This window comes from Squalius cephalus, assembly GCF_949319135.1.
Source record: "Squalius cephalus genome assembly, chromosome: 1".
Lineage (NCBI taxonomy): Eukaryota > Metazoa > Chordata > Actinopteri > Cypriniformes > Leuciscidae > Squalius > Squalius cephalus.
Window position 1 is genome coordinate 25,763,335 of NC_137122.1, and position 23,633 is coordinate 25,786,967.

Consider the following 23,633-nt stretch of genomic DNA (forward strand, 5'->3'; position numbering starts at 1 on the left):
TAAAACTCATCTTTGATCACCAAAATTAAATATTTAAATGTTTTTTCCTGTGAAAAAAAATTGTTCATGCCTTAAAATAGCTTGAATTTAACTCTACACCCTTGCCTCATTTAGTGTACGCGGATATATGAATATGCTAATGAGCCCCGCCTCCACTCACTCACACCCTCTCAGAAATTAACTCTGAGGTAAACGCTGCACAATGGAGTCGCTCTTTACAACGTCGAACACATAACGGTAATTAATATGATTAGCCTTTTGCTTGACTATATTATCAAACAGCAAATAATGTGTTGCTAATGTTACACCGTTCGCATCTCAGACAGTCAGACAGCTGCCTTCTAAAAATCAGCATCCTTACAAACGATTTGAACAACTCAGAACTGCATATAGTTGATCATAACATCGTAATATACACGCATTATTGATAAATCTACCCGATTTTTCTTATCACCAGAAGAATATACAGGGATAACCTGGCATCTCTCAAGTCTTCCCTGCTAGTTCACTGTTAATGATATGCTAAAGCCCGCCGGTACGTTGACGTGACTGGTTACAAGGTAGTTTGTAACGTCAGACACCAGTGATTTCAAACCGTGTTTTTGAGACTGTCTTTGGTTCACTGCAGGTTTTAGGAGAAAATACTCAGCAATGGTGTTGACTTATGAATTTGCACATGGTTTGTCTTAAAGCATATTAAAAACACCACATAGACATATAAACAACATTAAAAACTGGATTTTCACCACAGGGGGATTTTCTTGTCTTATCTTGTTTGCCAGGTCATATACAATTTTTTCCGCCCACCTTCATCCAAATAAGCGTTTTTGAATTAATCTTTTAAGCGAACAAATTGAATGAATCAGTGCTTTTGAATGAATCTTTTCATTCTAGTTCACTTCCATACACAGACTCATATTTTCCTGTGCACTTAAGTATCGTTCTTTTGAAACGTGTGACTGTTTTTCTTTAAATACTGTCTATAGCACGCGTACATTATGCGCAATTTCGTTAACCTACTGAATGAACATGTTTAGTGAACGAACTGAACAAAATAGATCTAGGGGGATCTGGTCACCGTGATTTTGCCAAGTAAGACATGTTCCTGGATCAACATATTTTGTTATTCCTGAAACAATATTCCTGTCTGAAAATGTAGTCCAAACCATAGCCCTACCCCAAAACCTAACCCTTAACTTATCCCTAAAATCAGAGGGAAATGCTAGGTGAATAACACTGATGTAGAAGTATTAAAAAAAATGGTTGTAAGCTAGCCTGGGAAAACCCAGACAACTTCCGGCAAATTCAGATTTGCTCGAGAAGTAGTCTGGCAAAGAGCTCATTCAAGCCCATTTCCATGGCCTAGAAATCGCGGCACCAATCAGAAATGTTGAGGCGGGCTTTACACAATGACGATCGCTCTGATTGGTTTTAGGTCTATCCAATTGCGCCCAGAGGCATTTGAGAGACGTCCGTTCAACTTTTAAATGCATTATTATATTCAAATTGCAAACACATGAGGACAGTCTCCATGAAAGACCCACTGGCTGATGAACGTGCTACTACATTTCTCTCCGAAACGATAGGAAATTAAATTAGATTTAATAGAGGATTTTAACTGTGACAAGATGATTGACAGGGCAGTTTAAGTGACAGGATGCACGCGACAGATCCGTCCGATAAAGATGACGAAGTAGTATGTCCCAAAGCTTGCCTACTTTTTTGCTACACATTCAAAAGTAAATACATTTTCTTCACAAAAAGAGTACATACTTTTATGGCGTAGTGTAACTTAGGCGAATTGGGACGCAGCTTTACACGATGACGATCGCTCTTGACGAGGCATTTGAGCGATGTCCGTTGGTGACGCCCCTTTGGAAATGATTTGTCTATGGAGCTTTGCCAGACCATAACTCAGTTACTACTGAGAATGGTCTGGTTTTAACCAGGCTAGTTGTAAGCCTAAACTTGACATAAACTGTAAATTTGTCCCTCAAATCTGTTTTCTTGATTGGAATGTTGTTCCGGGAACAACAAAGATGTTATATCCAGGAACATGTTGTACTTGGTGAAATCACGTTTACTGTTTTACAGAGTTTGCTAATGTAAATTAAACGCATTAAAAAGCACAACCCGCCCTAATAGGAAGCATGCCAATGCGTTTGCAATTGATTTATATAAATTGTGTGAAACAGTACTGAAAAATGTTCTTAATATGCAATTATTTTGTGGAGAAGCCTGTAATTATGCATATTGATTATTCACACTACTGTAATCAATTATATTAATATGGACCCTGTAATGTATAACCAAATCAGCTTTTTCTTTTCTTGCTCAGTAGAAAGTTCATGAAATAGGAGCTCTATTACTGGTGACTTTAAGGTTAATCTGTGAGATCTGTGTCATGTCGGTGAAACAGCCAAAAAGGGTGTAATAACGTATGTTAGATATGTACAGAATACAAAGTAAGGAAAACTATAGACTAGAATGTCAAGGTGCTGCTAAATTGTCTGTACTGTATATCATCCAAACTGACCTTTATTCGTTCTTATTTATTTGTTTCTACAATATTTGCCATCTTTTTCACCTAAGAATGTGTTTTAATAAAGCAACAATCAATTTTTTTTTACTATAGAATATAGTATGAGTATAGTAACGCTATAAACTATAGAATTCAGACCATACAGAGTCATACAGTGGCCCCAAAAAGTATTGCATTAGATTGTTTGATATTTTGTAATATAATGGAAAGACATTTATTCATGTTTAAGTGTGACTTGTGCGTTAAAATACTTTTTGAGGCCATGGTGATCAAAAATCAATTGTGCAAATGTGCTCATGTCCAGAATTATGTCCTTTGAACAATCATGAAGCTTTTATATTTGTATTACTGCCACTGTATGGACACGACAGATCATTTAAAGCCACGATCAGCCTTCATGCAAAAAATAACAAATAAGGGGGTAAGAAATATGTTTCCAGATCCTTTAAATCTTTTTTATAAGGTCATGTCTGCTTATGTCTAAGACACACTAAAATGTTTATTTTTGAGCTCATACCTGAACAACAGACTATTGTACATATAATTTTCTTTAAATATATAAGTCATTGAGGCTGTTAACCTTTAATACATGTACAGGAATGAATGTCCGTGATCACATATGGAACATAATTGCATTGTTTCCAATATCTTTTGACATTTTCTTTGAGATGTTTGGCTGTTCAGCCGTGAATAAATATGTGTAGGCCAAGTGAATGTATTTGTGAATTTTCAGTGAATGTACTGTATGTTATGGAAAATGGCATGTAAGTTACTCTGATGTATATTTTCTTGAACACAATAATCATTAAAAATGTATCACCTTTTACCTACTTTAAACTGACTTGTGAGTGATTCTAATAATTGGAGACACATTTTGCATTTCAAAAAGTTAAGGAAAAAAAACTGTTCACTTACAAAAATTCTTTCCAGTATCTTATTACATGTTACATATTCAATTCTAATAATTCAGTGCTTGCCAAACACAAGTTACTTTCTTTTTTTTTACTTAGCATTGTTTGTCAACTCTTTTACTGACAAATTAGGCAATGTGTAGAAATAAGGCTGGTAACAGAGTTTGATGGTAAGAGGATTGACAATTTTAAACGTTTTAGCCAAAAACTCCACTTTGCTAGCATAAATACTAAGAGCACATGGCACTAATGAAATCATGATTAAAAAACCCACTGTGTGATCAGTGATAAATTCTGTTTTTCTTTCGATATTATCGTAACAATTTTGACCGTTTACCAAATAACTCTTTGTGTAAGAACTTTTTAGATTAAAACATTTCTACATACCTTTCAGTGCTTCAGATCTTATCAGTGAGGGGAAGTGACATCATTTCCTGTATCTTACATAGTTGTGGGAGTTGTGGGATTCCACCTATTTAAAGGCAAAGTATGGTACGGGAACAGAATTGACGCAAGAGTTATGGACACACAATTTTATAAGATACAACTTATTTTTAAACAATTTAATGTTGTAGGATAAGTAAAATTACTATTTAGGGCTTTTATAAATAAAATAAATTAAATATTACCAAAAGAAAAGTAAAATAAAATATTTTGATTACACAATCATACTTGATAGAAAAAAAAAAAAAAAAAAAAATTCATGATTTTCAGCTATACAAGACACTTTTTACAGAAAATATATTATGACTTGTAACATCTTGTGATCCATGACAATGAGTAACAAATAATTACAATAATTAAACATATGACCATAAAAAAATAAAAAATAAAATTTACATTGGACACCAAATGTATCTGCAATTATAGAATCACCCACATATATGATTATAAACACACATGAACTTATATTAGAATAAGATAAAAAAAACAGTGTTGTGAATCTGTTGATGAAAAATATGACAAATGACCAAAAGATAAAACATTTTTTTTCTCAAATTCTTAATGCAAAAAAATCCATATAGTTAACCTAATACATTAATGATGATTTATTTAAAATTAAAATATTTATTTTATTTTTGTATTACTAATAATGACACGAAAATTACAATAGAACACATATCAATCAATCAATCAATCAATCGATAATTATTTACTTATTTATTCATTCATTTGGGTTATACTTTCCTTTAACGGATTCAGCAAAATCTTAATGGTGCTAAAAAGACTTTAATTTTTTCTTCTTCTATTGATTTTGAGGTGAAATATGGCCTGGACAGTTTTGGTGAGATAAACCCATTTTAGATAATGTTCTTGATCAATAATAATAGTACTCTTGGGCAAGGCACTTAAGTAGCTCGAAGTAATTAGTACATTAAAACTGGTGCACAAGCAAACTCAATGTCATGTGAATCACAATCCATCACTCCACATTCAACCTCATCTGCAGCCGAAAAAAGGATGCCTTTTGTCCAGGGCCAATTTTCACTATTTATTGTTTATTGTGCCTGACAGCCACAAGCTTGTCACCCAACATGCCTCATTACCCATGACACACATGAGTCAATCTCCAGCAGGCCACAGATACACAAGCTCATTTCCAAACGTGGAGCGCCTGGGCTTGTCCGCCCCGGGGAACAGCTGCTGATAAAGTGCTGTTTTAATGTCCATGTTAATGGCTGAATAAAATGAAGTGGGACAGAAACCCAGCTGAGCAGCCCGTTCAAAGGTTTGCCTGCTTTGCTTCAGCACTTATTGCACAAATGTCACTGTATTTTATTATTTCACCAGCGACCAATTATTTTTGAGGGCTCTCAGCATGAAATTTACATATTTTCCCGTCTGCTCCTTAAATAAGCTGTCAACATTCCCATTCAGCTCAATGGCGTGTGCATCTTTTTTGACATTTGTTTTGAGCCAGTCACCTGAGCTGTAAATACATGAATTTCTAAATAATCAACAAAAAACCTGTTGCACACAATCTACTAGGCTACATGCCTTCTGCTGTCTGACTGATACGTTTTTAGCAAGTAAAAGGCTGTTTAGTATAATTGTAAAACATCCAGCTTCAGGTTATGATACATGTCTTTTTGCTGTGAAATCTTTACTGATTTTTATACTGTATGCCTTTTATAAGAATAACTTTTATATGAAGGGTTCAGATGCAAAAGCCTCTAAGTGCCATCTGAAATTTTCTTCTTGAATGATCATTTTTATCAAGCTTGTATATTTAAGTTCAGTAATTTCACTTAAATAGCAATGAAAATGACCTATTAATCGTCATTTAAGTGAAATTACTGAGCTTAAATATATGAGCTTGATAAAAATGATCTTTCAAGAAGAAAATTTCAGATGGCACTTAGAGGCTTTTGCATCTGAACCCTTCATATTGTTAGTAATATTTTAGAATAATCATAAATGTGAGTATCACACATGATCCATCCGGCTTTTGAGGAACGTTTATTTTTTCATCTCTCAATCGTCATTGTATGTGCACTGCATTATATGTTTAAAATCTACAGAGCTCTGATCATAAAACTATGCATTTAAAGGGTGCAGTAAGGCCGTGTGTCCACCAAAGCGTTTTTTCACGCGGCTGGTGTATTTTTTCAATTGTTTTCAGTGGGAACGCCGTGTTTTTAAAACGCCATGAGCGTAACGAGGCGCTGAGCGTCTTTTTCACTCTGAAGCGCTGAGCGTTCAGCGTTTTTTACAGGTCGCCAAGAGTTGAATGTTCAATTTTGGGTAAAACTCAGCGCTCATCACTGTCACTTTTTACCCAACTGTCCAATCACAGTGGAGGAGGGGCGGGACTAATACCACACCGACCAACCACCACATTCTGCTTGTACAACATCAACAGATGACAACAAGAAGCATAATAACTAGGGCTGTCAAACGATTAATCACGATTAATCGCATCCAAAATAAAAGTTTGTTTTTACATAATATATGTGTGTGTACGGTGTATAATTATTTTCTATATAAATACACACACATGCATGTATATATTTAAGAAATATATATATAATATATATATATAATGTTTATACTGTGTATATATATTTATATTATATATAATTTATATTATATATAAATATTGTATGTATAAATAACACATTTTTCTTAAATATATATGCATGTGTGTGTATTTATATATAGAAAATAATTATACTCCATACACACACATATATTATGTAAACACAAACTTTTATTTTGGATGCGATTAATCGCGATTAATCGTTTGACAGCCCTAATAATAACGGAACAAAATAATTTAAAACAAGAGCCAGAGAAAATACATTACATTGTATTGACATTTTAATATAGAATCAACACAGAAACAAAATATGTGTGAAATGATTTACTAGTAACACTTTCGTGCATATTCCGTATCATAACAAGCAAAGTGTCTCAACTGAAAAAAAACGCAATGCTGCCAAAACGCTCTCAAGCGCCCACAGGTAAGCGGTTTCAGCAGAGTGCCTAGAGTTTTCAGCTGGCTAAAAACGCGTTGGAGGACACACGGCCTAAGCGATTTCTGAGTAGAAACACTGTTGATATTTGAAATCAACCCATATAAACACACCCCTCCTTTTATTGCTCCGCCCCAAAAATGCTACCCTGGAAATCGAGTAATAATGCTCATTAAATATGCCCTTGTATCCGAGCTGCACCAATCACATCGGGTTATCTGATATAGGCGGGCCAGAGGCGAGCTAAACAGATGAGGACAGCGCGGTGACGTCGAAGTCATTAGTAAACATTGCAAGATGGCTATGGATGAACACCAGTTGTTTGAAACGGCTTTGGCCGCTACAATGAACGAGTTAGACTTGGCTTTTTATCTAAAAGAGGAACAGAAGACGGCGCTCGATTCATTCCTTTGCAAGAAGGGCGTTTTTGCTGTTTTGCCGACCGGGTACGGTAAGAGTATAATCTACCAGTTACAGTAGCTCTGCTGGTAAGCCTATGGGGTTTATTGTTGTGATTGGTCGTAGTGTTATCCAATTGCGTGCAGTGAGATTTTCAAATGCACGCTTGGTGCCGCCCCTCGAGCTGGCCGATTTTCATTAGTTGATGCCAGACCATTCATCTTTTAGATTTAGGTCTGGATTTCCAGGCTACCAAAATGCACGAACATGAAGCAAAATAATTCTTTTGATAAATTGAGCCTTTTCACAGGCTGTGATCATGCAATTCTCAACATCGCAAAACTAGCACTTTTTAAAATATTTTCATAAAAAAATCAATAAAAAAAAATCAATACACCTTGGCAGTAAATGGCAAAAAAATTAATTAATGCTGCTGCCAGGGTGTTTTTTATTTTATTTTTTTATAAAATGGCTGAGGAAGTCACAGCAAATTAGACTGCTGTAATCAATCTCTAGGCTATATCTCCCTATCCACTATTGTGGATTTTTTTCTTTTGATTTTAGAGAAAATGCAAATACAAAAATTATATTCGCTGTCATCTACGATTCACAGCTATAGAAGTTTATCCAACTATGACAACTTGTGCATCTGAAAACCCTGGAAATGTGAAAAGGGCCCATAAAGCAAAGAAGACCAATGAATGAATGGCAGGCAAGGAACAAACTGAACATACAATACACAAGTGTTTATACAAGCAAGAGTTGTTAGTCGCCAGCAGCAGACCGGCTCCAGACAAACAATGAAATTCAAAACTGTCCTGTTACAGCTAACATTACAACAACAGCTTATCTCGGTTAGTGAAACAGCTAAACCAATGTTACTTACATATGGAGCAGACACAATTCGGCGTCCTTCTTCAGGCCTTCCCGCTTACTTCCGGCACTGGAAAAGTTTTCTAATATTAAAAGTATGGGAGACAATTTCAGAGAGGCTAGCAATAGGTTAGCATGAGATCCTGCCTTCTTCACAGCGCTCCCTAAAGTTATGCCTCACCAAAGGACATGAACGCGTAGCTACAGAATGCAAACGCATCACGAGAGACGGCGTTAAACTATCCCATGTCTGAAAGCACATAACATTAAAATAATAATGCACATAAACAACTTGCAGAACTTGTACCACCTGACTGCTGCAGATTCATTTCGGTTGATAGTGGTACCATAGAAACGCACATATCCGAGTCTGAGGACGTGAAGATTTAGGAGGGTGCACATCACGGGTTGCCATCTCTTGGTGTGAACGCAGCATTTAAGCTATTGTTTTGGTTCAGGTGGAACTGTAAAAGATGACTGCTGTTTATTTGCAGCATTGGTGACTATCTATGTAAACTCTGCATAGACTAACAGTGCGTGTACATTAAAGGTAGGGTAGGAATTGTCTAAAAAACTTCTTTTCCAAATTTGTTTAAACTTTATTTATATATCAATACATAATTAAAATGTAAGCACTCTGAAAAAGAAAGTATAAAAATCGAGTGTCTGTAGACCTCTCACGACTGTTCTAAATACAGCTCATTATTTCCATTCACTTCACCCCCTCCCTTCTGGGCTCCTTCCAAAGCCACGCCCCCAAAACACATGAACGCGCGACTCCGACCGCTGAGCTGGAAGACGCATTATTATTTATCTGAGACAAGCGGAGAGGAAGGAGCGCAGTGCATGTAGTGACATCATGTCAGAACTCAGAATCACATGTAATAAAAAAATCTAACTTTATCATTATGAATATAAACAAATAAGATGTATTTTAGTACTCACTATCAAGCTAGCATATTGATATTGGTAAAGTTTAAAATATTTTTTTTTTTGATTCGCTAACGAGCTAGTTATATCTATAAGGCAAAGCTAAAAACAGGTTGTATTGATACACGTTTTTCCATTACCATCAGTTACACTGTGATGAAGATGAATTTCGTGTAAGATTCATAACATATGGTGTTCTGCATGTAAGAGTTTCCATGATGAAAGCATTGTTGACTCTGATGAGGACTACACTCCAGAGACAAGTACCGCATCGTCAGCTCGAGGACAGGTCCGGGGTCGAGGGCGAAGCAGAGGAGGTTGTGCAAGAGGCCGTGCAATTAGGGTCTGAGGATATTGACACGCGTTTTATTTCTTTGTTTATCCAAAGACTTTTTTTTTCATTACCTTTTCTAGTACTGTCTTCCTTTTTTTGCCTTGTTTGCCTTCGCTAACTGCATATGCCGGTAATGTGAATTTTGATTGTTTTGCTATTCCTAGGTTCCGTGCCTCTTGAATTCCTCAAATCAAACGGGTTCGCGCAAGTGGGCAGATCCTGTGGCAAAAGGGTGGTTGCCATGGTTGCGAGAGAGTGACAGTCGCCTAAGCCAATCCTTTGTTTCGTCCCGAATGGAAATAATGAGCTGTGTTTAATGCAGATTAAACGGTCTAGAGTCACTCGATTTTTATACTCTTTTTTTCAGAGTACTTACATTTTAATTATGTATTGATATATATAGAAAGTTTAAACAAATTTGGATTTTTTTTTTTTATAAAATTCCTACCTACCCTACCTTTAAGGGAGCCGCGGAGCGACTTATGGAAGTCGAGCTTCAGGCTCACGCAGTGCATTGTGGGATTGACAGCGGACCAGAAAAGCGTTGAGAGCGGCCAAGAGCGTCAAAAGGTTGGCCAGTTTTAGACTTTATGCAAATATCAAGCGAAAAACGCGGTTGGCAGCCAATCTCTGAGGTTCGGGTTGTGACATCTGTCTTGAGAGTTTAAAAATATGCAGATTGTGCCGGAGTTTATGCTGTGAGTAAATCGTTTTGTTTACGAATTAGAGGCTTGGCAGTTGATAGCAAGCAATCAATAATAGAAGTGGTGTGTAAATATATAAGAGTTTCAGATCCACTTTCTACAGCGTTTCTGCACATTTAAATATCATCTTACAAAGACATTGGTAGAGATAGAGTGACAACTGATATTTTTATGCATTTTATGCAAGTAGTTTGCTATACTGTTATAGAAACTTCATTGATTTACAGAATTCTTACTATTATGTTATTATTTGGCCATATAAATATAAGCATCTGCACAAAGTTGCATATTTTTGCTTAGTTTAAGTCTCGATTATGAGCTCCATATTCTCAGAGTATCATCCCATGAGAGCTATAAAAGCCTGATGTATTAAAGATGATGCTCAACAAAGATTTTAGATTTTGTCTTTAGCTTCAATACACTGTTCAGGCTTTACAGGTATAAAATAACTGAAGGCTTAGGAAAACATCTTTTGTGTTAAGGAATAATTTAAAAAAGGAGTCACGTAGGTTTGTATTGTAACAACATAAATGATTACTGAGGATTTTACTTGTTAAACTGGTTTATTGATTTTTCTGTTTTCAATCTTACAGATCATCAGATTTTACAGGATTAGGTGGTGATGTCGAGAGATGAATTTTGAGGAACCGCTAATGTCACTAACAGAAACAATTCCATGAAAAATGCAAACATTTGGATAAAAAAGGTCATGCATTTTAATCACACAACATAAACCGGTAAAAAGCTGAGTTTCTCAAAAAAAGAAAAGCACATTACAAAACGAGTCACAGTAAAATGAAGCATCTAGCACAATCCCAGTGAGTGTACAAACACAGACGCAATAAAAAACCAAGCACACCCACCCTAACTTCAATGATGTTATAAGACTAGGCTTTTACGTACAATCCTGAGGGGTACTAGAGAAAAGGGGAAAAAAACAGGGACAATTTATTTGTCATCTCCAGCTAAAATATGAAAGGGCCGTCAGGAGAAGCCATTGGTGAGAATGGGGCGTCGGCTAACGGGACGAGTTGGAGCTGGAGCGGGAACGATGTCGTCTGCGACCCGGAGACCTGGAGCGAGAGCGTCTTCTCACCGGGGAGCGTCGACGTGGAGAGCGAGACCTGAGGCAAGAACGAAATGTCAGCTTTGGCAAAGATAAATCATAGACGTGCATGCGCTTATTACCTGATAAGACACATAAAAGGCAGAAAGCCTGTCTAGTACGAGGACGAATAAACAAACACGAGGTGAAAGGACAGATCGGACATTTGGAAACAGGTGCGAAGTGTGGACTAAAATTAAATTTAGGCCGGATAGATTGGTTCCCATCGACCTGCACAGAAAACACAAAATCCTAGTCGGACTAAAACAGTTTAAAAGCCAACCTTCTCCTCATGCGAGGCGGCGTGCGGCGCCACATGGGAGGCGGAGGAGGCATCCGGCGCGGAGGGGACGGTCTTCTCATGGGAGGTCGAATCCTCTGAGGCAGGACAGCAGTGGCTGTGATTTCCTGACCGTCGATCTGACCTGAGAAAGCAGCAGAGAGTGAGAAACACCTTCTAACAAACCCATCTCCACTGATCAGCCTTATTTTAGATTCAGTGACGTATTATTTAAGGGTTTTCGGGAACACTTTACAATCAGGTCTCATTTGTTAACATTGATCATTATTATCATTAGTTTAACAAAAATCTAATTGTTCATTGTCTGTTCATGTTAGTTCACAGTGCATTTACAAATGTTAAAATACAATAATTTGATTTTAAAAGTGTGTTAGTAAATGTAGAAGTATTTGTTAGTACATGCTGACTAATGTAGTTTAATTTCTAAACTTTTTGTAATGTTTTGAATTTGTCTATTTATTGTCTATCAAGTTCTTATTCTTATTTCAATTGTATTCATTTATTATTTTAGTATTTCATGTTTAACAAAATGAAAAAAAATAAAAAAAATAACATGATATTGTATTTGAATGGTAACACTTTACAATATTCACTTTACAACATTATATTAGTTAACATGAACTTACAATAAACAATACTTCTACAGCATAAATATCTACATTTACTAATACTAACAATAAAATTGCTAACAGTAAAGTTGTAACAGTTAACATTAATGAACTGTGAAGTAACATTAACAAACAACTGTATTTTAATTAACATTAACAAAGATTCATGCTGTAAAATTATTGCTCATAGTTAATGTTAAAGGTGCAGTAAGCAATTTCTGAGAAACACAAACCCAAATAAACACACCAACAGTTTAACAGTTAACGATAGAGATGCACCGATTGATCGGCTGGTGACCGGAATTGGCCGATTTTCACGTGATCGGCCATGACCGGCGACCGGCCGGTCAGTCTGACATATGCCGATTTTATGCTGGTCAAATGCACTCGGGCGCCGCATGATTAACATTGCGCAACATCAGCATCACACGTGCACACGGAACGCACATTTAGGAACCTCGTAAATTACGGCCGTTTCACACCGCAAATGTCAGCGGCGCGTGAGCGGTGCGGTTTTTTTCCGGCATGCATGTTAAAGGAGAACTCTGGTCAATTTTAACATTGAGCTCATTTTTTTGTACATTTGGAGTGCTGTCAGTACAGAGAACAACGACCGGAGTTCTCCTTTAATCAATGAGTGCATTCACACCGCGAGCAGGAGCAGCGCGAGCGTCAAGCAGGAGCGTCGCATGAGCAGTAGTGAAGCGCAAGGTTTCGGCGCCGAGTCTATTTTTGCTGCGCTGCTCACGCTCAATTAAAGTGAAAGCACACTTTTGATCACATGTGTCAAACTCAAGGCCCGCGGGCCAAATCCGGCCCGCCACATTATTTTATATGGCCCGCGAGAGCATATGGGTGTCTTAAAATTAGGGATGCAACGAAATTTAGGCTGCCGAAAATTTTCGGCCGAAAATAACATTTTCGTTTTTTTTCCCGAAAGATACTAAAAAGCCGCCGTGCCCCTCCGTGTTCGGCGATGGTTTGACTCTGGCTCAGCGTGTTTTATGACTTTGCGTGCGAGTCCGCTTCCGAAGATGCATAACTTCTAAACGCGTTCCGCTGTGTGTGTGCGCTGTGCTCTCCGCTCCGTGTCCACAGCGCGTTCTGCTCAATGTTCCACAAGCAACCTCCGTGTGTGTGTGAGAGAGAGAGAGTGTTACTTGCGAGTTCTGCTCACGCTCATCGGAAAAGCAAAGTCCGCTTAAAAAACGTGCCGACATGAAATTTCTCTGGACTTGTTTCTTTTTGCAAGTGCTGCACAACACTGGTAAAATTACACGAATCACGATCCTCTCGTTCACTGGTCCTCTCCCTGCTCTGCTCATGCTCTGATAAAAAATAGCTTTGTAGGACTATACTTTATTTTGACAATTGGTCAAAAAAAATTCTGTTAAATCTGATTCTGCTGCATAGAACTGATTGAAGAATAATATATTGATATTTTATATTATTTTAATATAGGTACCAGTATTAGCCTTTTCACCATTTGTATCATTCCGCTTGTCTGTGTTTTCGCCACTTGCATCATTAAGCCAGTAGGTGGCGACAAGTGACTGTCTTTATGAGTGAACAATTGAACTTTAAACTGATTAGTGCCAAAAACATTGATTAACTCAGGAAAGAAACAAGTTGCTGAAACCAATCTTTAATGCTAATATATAAATTGCTCATTTGCCTCTGGACAAAAAAAAGATTGCACTGGTTTTTGATTGAAATGTAACATCTATGCAAAATAATCCTTAAAAGATTTCTCATTTAAGGCCATTCCTGTTTGGAATATGTCATTGTGTATTGTCAACAATAAGCAGAAACATTCTGCATTTCCATTTTGTAGTGTGGATCATTCATTTCAACATTTATCCTCATTCTCATTTTTAAGAATCTGTTATCTTGACAAAAAATGTATGCTACTGCCCACTGACATGCTTTTAAAGCTATTGTTATCCAAATTTAATCACCTTAAAATGCACATATGTAGGTCCGAGAAATCCAAATTTTATCGGGGGAGCATGCCCCCGAACCCCCCTAACTACCTCACATTTGAATACGCATGACTGTGTGGTAATGTGTGCTGGTGTGGCTACAGTGCCAGGGCTGAATTTTTGAGCCAGTTTGCCCCTGCATATATAATACAATATTATCTGTATCAAATCATTATTACCCAGGTCCTGATGTTTCAGGCTCATCCCCTGATGTTTTTAAAACCTAGAAACACCCCTGCAAATGCATATACAATATGTGTAACTTAAATAAGTAATAATCAAATAAAGAGACAATATATTAACATTTTAAAAGTCTTACAGTTACAACCGGCCCTTTGAGGGCAGCCATAATGCTGAAGTGGCCCTCAGTGAAAATGAGTTTGACACCCCTGCTTTTGATGGACAAAATAAAAATGAATTCACACAAAAAGTGCTCAAAATGCACAGAATAAGCATGTCTAGTGTGTTTTAACAAGAACTGGAGTATGTCAGAAACGAAAATGAAGACTCAAAAATATTTGTAGAAGATTTACCCATTTAAACTTGTTTTCATTATTCAGTTTTGGTTGCAAGTATGGTTATGATTATAAAAAATAAATAAAGTAAGCTAGACAGAAATATCTTTATACTGCAAGGCTATATAAATATATGTGTGTGTGTGTGTGTGTGTGTGTGTGTGTGTGTGTGTATATGTATATATAACCTATGTGTGTGTGTGTATTTCCCACACCAGGAATAATTTATATAGTTCTATTTTACAGTGATTATCTGTTCAAAAAATTATCTATGTTCTATGCAAAATGTTCTATTAAAGAAAAGATAGAAAATAAATATTTGTGTGCGTTGTAAAGTGGTTAGAAAAAATTTAATCGGAATCGGCTAAAATCGGTATCGGCAGGTCAAACTCAATGAAAAATCGAAAATCGGAATCGGTGCATCTCTAGTTAACGATAATAACCCTAGAAATTATGCAATCAAGTTGCTTTTTTTTTTTTTTACCTCCGTCCATGTGTTTCAGGGCTTTCTGGGCATCCTCTGGAGACTCATATTCCACATAAGCATAACCCTTTGACAAATTAGGGTGCAAACGGTCTGGAGGCATGTCAATCATCTTGATCTTGCCATACGTTGAAAAGATCTCTTGAATATGTTCCTATAGGAAATCCAAGTACAGAAACACAAAGCATTATAGGAGTAGCAATTTTCAGGAATACACATCTATATTCAACACTTAAAACCTTTAGATATATAATAAAAAAAAAAGCATGTGTTAATTGTCATACTTTTTGTAATATAAAAAAACTAGTTAAATTACACAATATATTTAATTGCTTTTATAGCTTTTGTAATTTTTTTTTTCAATTTCTGAATGTCTTGAATACTTAATGCTGCTGTTAAATCCCTGAAAAAGTTTTCTGAAATGTTTAAATATGCAAATGTAGTCAATTACATTTGCATATGTTTTAGAGATCTGAACATTGGATAAATGTTCCATTAATCAGAAAACACTGTCTAAATCCAGAAGAAGAAAAAAGATCATCATGTTTTAGGAATAAAGTGTTATATAAATCAGACAAATGATATGAAGAAACCCCAGTAAAAACTTTCAGAATATAGATGAGAATAAAACTGTAAAGTTCAGGCATGTGATTGGCTAAGGACAAAAAAGCAGGAAAATATACTGAGACAAGCATTATAATGTGAATATCATATTGGAGAGAGTTTTACCGTGCTTGTATGCTGCTGTAACCGGACGAGGCGCGCGCGCTGTTTGTATACTGAATGGAGAATGATTGACAGCCGCAGAGGAGGGAAAACGAGTTTTCGTAAACTTTAATGATGTAAATAGACTTATGTCCCTCACATTAAGCTATGAAATAGGCTTCAGATGAATTTGTCACCCGAACTGACGTGAAAAAAGCATCCCTGTACTTGGAAAGGAAGGAAAAATGCATCTCTTTGCCATCTGTAAGCATGGTGACGTGCCGCCTGGTGTGGCCCTGTTGCGCGGGGACGGCGATTGTGGTTCCGTCCCGGGTTACCATGGTGACGGCTGTGAGACTCCTGTTTTTTTTTTTTTTTTTTTTTTTTTTTTTTTTTACAGATCTGCATGATTCACGTAGGTCACATTTTCAGGTCGGAAAATCCAGAATTCCGGATTAATCCGGAAAAATCACATCCCTGAAAGTTTGATGTATAAGTGCTGCTGAACTGGAGGCGGAGATTTCTGACAAAATCATTTTGAGAAAACAGCCTTTAAAGATATGGATTGTAAATTAAATCCACAGACGCAAATTGATAATCTGAATCTATATCTAATAATAAAAAAAAGACAACTAAACAAAATAACATGCAAACTAGAGTTTCTGATAAAATGTTCATTGTTTTATTCTTTAAAAATGATAGAAATTTGAATGAAATAAAAATGATAGAAATTTGAATGAAATAAAAAAAATAATTTGAAGTCAATGTCTCATTCATAAAGACTTGTTTCATTATTATGGATGAATCAGTGTGTGAATAAATCTTTTAAAAATCTTTCTTGTAAACTCACTTGTCGCCATCTCCTGGCGTAACAATGCAATACATACTCTTATTTGATCATCTGTGTTTATACCCAAACTATAAACTTTTATCCCAGTAAGGTTTTATCCAGTTATTTAAATGTTTGTAACACATACATTTCATACAGTACATTTACATGGTAGCTGCTCTCTCCGAATCAGCGCTAATGCAGATTTGAATGTTGCAGTGTGATGTAGGGCTGCTCGATTATGGAAAAAATCATAATCACGATTATTTTGGTCAATATTGAAATCACGATTATGTAACACGATTATTTCATATGACTTTGGGAATGTGTTGCATTTATTAAAAAGACACGGTAACACTTTACAATAATGTTAATTAGTTAACATTAGTTAATGTATTAACTAACATGAACTAACAATGAGAAATACATTTGTTACAGTATTTATTAATCTTTTTTAATGTTTTAAAGTTAATAAAAATACAGCTGTTCATTGTTGGTTCATGTTAGTTTACAGTGCATTAATGTTAACAAATACAACCTTTCATTTTAATAACGTATTAGTAAATGGTGAAATTAATATTAACTAAGATTAGTAAATGCTGTAGAAGTATTGTTCATTATTAGTTAATCTTAACAAAGGTAGTTAAATAATGCTAATTAATGAACCTTATTGTAAAGTGTTACCAAAGACACCTTTCAACAATTCTTAAAAAATCGAAATTTGAACATTGATTGTACTTTTTGAAATATTAAAATAAATACTATATAACAGATAATCCTTCAATGAGTATTTTAATAATTCCCGCAGGTCTACCACTTATAATGCGGGAAATTCCCCCGCAAACATTGATTCACTTTAGCATGTAGATTGTATGAGTAGCCTAAATGAATCCACACAGATTATAAAATCAAATCAATAATTTTAAAACTTTCTCCAAGACGCAATTTCACAAAACGCGTGAGTGTTCAGCGGCGCTGCGTCTTCTCTCTCTCCATCTCTCAAAATGCGCTGGACAAGGCAAGCGTCGAAACTACACATTCACGTTTAGGAGTCGGGACATGACGGAATTGTCACTTGTACAATCGGGCCAGCATTGCATCGTAACTAAAGTTTATCATTTTCACTTTATTTTTAAGTTTTATCAGTTTAAACATTCAAGCTGAGAGAGTTTATGGCATCGGGAGGGGCGGATGTGCGCGTGCGCGTGTCATTCAGAACACAAGACAAAATAAGAGCGTTCTTTCAAAACGGAACATGGCAAAATAATCGTTTTTACTCGATTATACTATTTTGGTGATCGTTGGGAGCAAAAATCGAAATCGAAATCGAAATTCAATTAATTGCACAGCCCTAGTGTGATGATTGTACTTTCAACGGTTAACTAAAGTTTAAACAGTTTCACATCTCAAGCGTTAGCAGCACGAGTTTTGTGTTGCAGCCATATCATTTAATGAGAGCGTTCACAAAGGAAGAATGACGACCGACCCTCTTATTCATCAACATGGGCAGCGACAACATATGCTGTTCACACCGCTGATGCTTGCAATGTGAAACGGGCGTTAGACAACGTTGTTGTTTAGGAATAAGATCACGTGGGTGTTTGAATCGAGATTGTGATCTTTTAACGATTAATCGTGCAGCTCTACAGTGATCTTCAACTGTACCTTGGTTACGTTCCTGGTGAGTCTTCCCAGATAAAGTTTGGTGGGTTTGGGGCTCGGGCTCCTCCTCTTCCTCTCTTTCTCATCAGTCCGTTTTTGTGATTTGGACCTGGTTAAAAGCGCAAACCCACGTTCAGTAAGTGACAATGGCACAACCAGGCATTAACCGGTTAATATCACAAGAAAGCCAAAAAGCCAGGAACCTACTTTGATCGTGAGCGGCGCCGATTGTCATGACGACGGCGGCCTGGGCTGGGAGACCCGGAGGACCCGGATGAACTAGAGGAACGAGAGGAACTGGATGAACCGGAGCGGCTGGAACCAGAAGAAGAGCTGGACCCGCTGGACGAGCCCGAACTGGATCCAGAGCTGCTGCTGGAGCTGGAACTGGACCTGGATCTGAAGTCAGATGAAAAACGCATCATTAGACACATTTAACCCTAGAAACCTGAAGTGTGCCGCACAGTAACTTCATGAAACATGCTCATTTTGTGAAAACTACACAGCGTTATTTACTGCAGATTCTCATGATTAAAAAGAGCCCAAATTTACCATAATCCATCACTTGGATCTAAAGATGTTCTCTCATGGAGTTATAACACACAAAACTCCACAAGCGCACAAGTTGCTAAGTAAAATCAAATGTAGCTTTCAAGTGACGTTTAAGCTTGTAACTTCATTTAACATGTATTGATTGCAGAAAATGACAAATCATTCCTAAGTGGATGCTCCTGATCGAAATGAATCCAAAATCAACATAATTCATTGCAATTGTATAAATGCCTTCCGGGTGTTTGTTTAGGGTACTTTTGCCGCTTTTCCACTGCATAGTACGGCTCAGTGCGGTACGGCGCAGCACGACTCGGCACGGTTTGCTTTTCCACTGCAGTTTAGTACCACTTCAAAGTGGGTGGGATTATAAGCCACTTTCCGACCGGAGGAACCTTTTCACAGTTCCTAGAACTATTGGCTAAAGTACCCGGATGTCGGCGTGCTCGCACCGCAGGAACTAGGAACGATTTTAGTTCTAGGAACTCCATTTGTAGGAACTAATTTGGGTCCTACTTCAGAGTAGGGTCTAAACCAGCACTATAGGAACTATCCGTGACGTAAGAGTACGCTGATGACCGAACACACGCGGAACACCAGCACCCGACATTTTTAAAACAGCTAGAATGTAAACACACAGATTATAGCCTATATATTTACTCCATTATCTAACTATACAAACATGGAAAACAGTGATAGATGGGTCTCTAAACCTTTATGCTGAAGAGAAAATCCAACGCAACTTTGAGGGGACCAAGCCAAACATGATTATGTATTTCTGCCCAGCTAACAACACTGGACATCAACCACACGGCATAGGCTAATAACCTTTTTTTCATATACTGTCTACTTTCTATAACAGTTCTATCTGATAAGATATTAAACAGTACTGTTAAACAGATTGCTAACTAATAAACACAGAGAATGCGAGCATTGATTGCTCTGGCATTCTCAGCGCCGCCAAAATAAAGGTCCGTCGTGCCGTCAAAATAAAAGTCAGCGTGCTTGCGTCAGTCCCTTACCCCTCCTACCAGTTCCTATGGCCACTTGGCCAGTGCGAACGCAAACAGCAAACCCGAGTTTGGGGGAAGAGTAGTTCATGGAACTGTTTAGAAGTGGACAGTTCCTATAACTAAGTTCCTGTAACTACTTGGTCGGAAAGCGGCTTATAGACTGGTCGTTAAAGTTGCTGAAAAACTTTTATTCCACGTCGATCCGTTCCTCAGCTACCAACGACAGGAACGCCTGCTGCACCTCGTCTACCAGTCACCACGATTCAGCCATTTCTTTTTTTTTCAAGTTTATTTTTTTCAAGTTGTTTAATAAAAATTGTGCGAACAAATAATACTGCAGTGGCTGTTGCTGACTATTTAAATCTAGCAGGTTTGGTGTCTCGTGTTGCAAATCCAATGACCATGGTAGTGATGATTCTCTCTGACTGACAGTGATCTGTAGTGTTTTCACGTCACATTTTAGTATCGGTACAGTACGCTTGGAACTTCAACAGAGGTGGTAGTACTATTTAAAGCGAGCCGAAGCAAGCCGTAACATGCAGTGGAAAAGCGCCACAAAGTGAGCCGAGCTGAACCATGCAGTGGAAACGCGCCAAAGTGAGCCGTACCATGCAGTGGAAAAGCGCCATTTGGTTCCAAATGCTGTCACTTTTGATTACTTTATCACCACAAAATTTGATCCAGATGCAGGGGAATTTCACCAAAAAAAGAATTGTCCTCCTACCTTTTTTCCTTCCTGAGTTATTGCATGTCAAATAAGAAAGAGAAGTAAAATTAAAATAAATAAAAAAATCCTTTGTCTTTTATCAGCAGTTTCTAAGCATAAGAATGTCCAAATGTATCCCCCCCCCCCCCTTAAAAATGTCAAAAGTTTTCTATCAAACAATACCTACCTTATAACTCTCCTTGCTAGAGTTTGAGTTATAAGTCTTTACCTTTTGTGCATGTCACTCAGAAAACAACAACTCTAAAAAATGCCTTCAGGGCTTAAAGGGTTAACCTTGACGCATCAATGTATCAAACAATAACTACGTTTACATGTGATTATTTCCAATAATAAGAGTAATGATTTTAATCATACATGACGCGAACAAATGTGTTTTTGCTCCTATGTACACGCAATTTTCATTATTCTGATTATTCACTAAGAATTGTGGTTATTTTTTAATCACCATGATTCACATATACGTCAATGCGCACACAGCACAAATGAACCCACATACAGTAGGCGTGTTTTAATCGACAGATGCAAGGATACTTAAGTGAGTTGCAAAACATTTCAGTGGATGTATTGGATCTTTTCGGTGACGTGCCTAAACGTCTTCATTTCGATGTGTGTGACCATCAACACTGCATTATATTCATGTAGCACAACTTTATCAACATGAAATCAGTTTATTCTGCACCCCCAAAATGTGAGGCCTCCTTTATCACTAAGTTCACAAACCCGTGCATGAGTCGCATTACAACATCATCCGCTTTGGTCAGAGAGGAATATATGCCTTTAAATTGTTTACATGTCTATTTTTTGTTATTTAAATCAGCATACACCACATATTTTACAATAATTATGTTTCTACCATTATGAGCTTAATCACACCAATTTGATCTAAGTATTGTGTTTTTACGTGGTATAGTTTGATATCAGTATTGCCTAAATCTCATTATAATGTCATTAAGAGGGAGCATGTAAACAGTTACTGACCTGCTGCTGCTGCTCCCGGTGGAGTTACTGCGCCGCTTCCGGATCTTGTCTCTGCCTCTCTCCTTATCCTTCTCCTTCTCCGCTCCCTCTTTCCCAGCAGGCTTCTCCTTCCCTCGTTCCCTGGGTTTGTCCTCTGAACGCTCCCTGCGCTTGGTTGGTGATGGTGCCCTGTGCGAAGAGAGAAAAACAATAGGAAAACTGCTGATAAACTATTGGTTTTCCATAGACGTGTCTCAAACTAGTGAGCTATCAGTCATAATAATGTAATGCAGTTTTACTCGGTTCCAAGCTTTAATGTGTTTTTCATGCCATATCACACACTTTTGCACATTATATTTAAAACCTATAGCTTGAGGGGGAAAAGGATGTTTATTTAATAACACTTTATAGGGGACATTAGGCATTGGGACATTGGCAGCGAATGTACAATGTGAAGCAGAGTTCTTAAAGGGATAGTTCACCCCAAAATTTAAATTCTGTCATTAAATAATCGCCCTCATGTTTATTTGTGCTATCAGGCAATTTTTTTTTTTTTTTTTTACTCAATTAATCACAATTTTTCTCTGTGATTAATCATGATTAATCACAATTAAAAACACTTACATTTTTGTAGGTTTATATCTAATTTATATATTTTACAATGTAATAATTTCACAGTTAATCTCCAAATTAATGTAGAAACAACATAAAGACGGTAATACTTGTTTAATGGCATCTTTTTGTGAATGAAGGCCAGTATCACTGATACTAATACAGATATGAGGCTTGCGTGTTCTGTTGACGCGAGAGCAGACATTCATGCTGTGATTCAGTGTTGGATTTAATTTTTTTGTAAATAAAGTGGTAGATTATGCTTTTTTTATGAGCAAAGCACTCGCGTCAGTTCATAATACTGAGGTTAAACCACTGGAGTCACATGGATTACTTTAATGATGTCTTTACTACCTTTCTTGGGCTTGAAAGTGGTGATTGCGTAGCTGTCAATGGAGGAACAGAAAACTCTCAGAAAACTTCATTTGTGTTCTGAAGATGAACGAAAGTCTAACGGGTTTGGAACGACATGAGGGTGAGAAATTAATGGCTGAATTCTTATTTTTGGGTGAACTAACCCATTTAAAACTTCTGTATCTGTGACAGAAATATGATGGAAACGATTAACAACATTTTTAATATTAATCACGACAAGCACTTCAAGAAAGTTCATAAGATCCAACAAACCGAGATAATTGTGAACATTACAACTTCTTACTGATTGAATAACTGAACATCATTTTTATATTTGTACTGTCAGTTGTATTTTATGCATTCATTTTTGTATTGTATATAACAAAATTTCGTGATTTTATACTTAAGATCCTTATCTTTAAGACCAAAGTTACTTTAAGATTATTTCACTAAAATCATCATTAGATTAGAATAAGCCAAAAAGAATCATTTCAATTCAAGTAGAAAGTGATGCTCTGGAATATCATACATTTACCTTACCAACAAGGACATTAAATGTGCAAACTGACAAACGCACTGCAAAATCCTGCCTTAAAAGTATAAAACTCGATATTTTATGGCATATATATAACACAAATCCGAAACATTTGAGGCTTTGTTTTTAAAAACAACTACGTTTACTGATTCTCTTCATTCAACGCGGTGAGCTAATGCTAACCCCGTCGATATTAACCCAACATATGCAAAATATCGACGATTAATGATAAGAAACGGGGCTAGTATCTCTCTGCATACACACAAACCCATATACGAGACAAAAAAAACAGTCGTAAGTTATAATTATTGATCATCATAATAAACATTCAGACTTACATGATAAATGAGCAGCGCGCGACACATTCAACGCCGAGCTCAAACAGCTGTCGCGTCTTAACGACGTTTGCGTGAGGGCGCAGGCGTGATGACGCTATCCATGCGACAGTCGAAAGGAGGCGGGGCGTGTGTGATTGCAATGATCACAACACAAAGTAAACCACAAATGTGTGCGTTTCATCGACACT

At 37.0% G+C, this 23,633-nt stretch overlaps 2 protein-coding genes across 2 annotated transcripts in view; one reads left to right on the plus strand and one right to left on the minus strand.

Annotated features, from left to right (window-relative positions):
* Window positions 1-5,626, plus strand: part of mrps7 (mitochondrial ribosomal protein S7) — a 154,388-nt gene extending 148,762 nt beyond the window's left edge. Inside the window, exon 6 of the mRNA XM_079869779.1 lies at window positions 5,616-5,626. The gene's annotated coding sequence lies outside the window, so the exon portion shown is untranslated. The remainder of the gene's footprint in view (window positions 1-5,615) is intronic.
* Window positions 5,627-11,077: 5,451 nt separating this feature from the next.
* Window positions 11,078-23,565, minus strand: rnps1 (RNA binding protein S1, serine-rich domain). Its single transcript, XM_079883028.1, has 7 exons — window positions 23,446-23,565; window positions 21,628-21,795; window positions 18,568-18,759; window positions 18,364-18,469; window positions 15,165-15,318; window positions 11,558-11,699; window positions 11,078-11,293 (listed from the first exon to the last, which is right to left on the minus strand). Coding segments are annotated over exons 1-7 (870 nt in total). The 5' UTR covers window positions 23,448-23,565; the 3' UTR covers window positions 11,078-11,187.
* Between the last annotated feature and the right edge of the window lie 68 nt (window positions 23,566-23,633).

Coding starts and splice junctions, on each gene's coding strand:
- rnps1 (XM_079883028.1), bottom strand. Junction 18,760..21,627: donor ACCGGGAGCAGCAGCAGCAG/GTCAGTAACTGT, acceptor ATCTGACTTCAG/ATCCAGGTCCAGTTCCAGCT. Junction 15,319..18,363: donor TCACCAGGAACGTAACCAAG/GTACAGTTGAAG, acceptor GATTTCCTATAG/GAACATATTCAAGAGATCTT.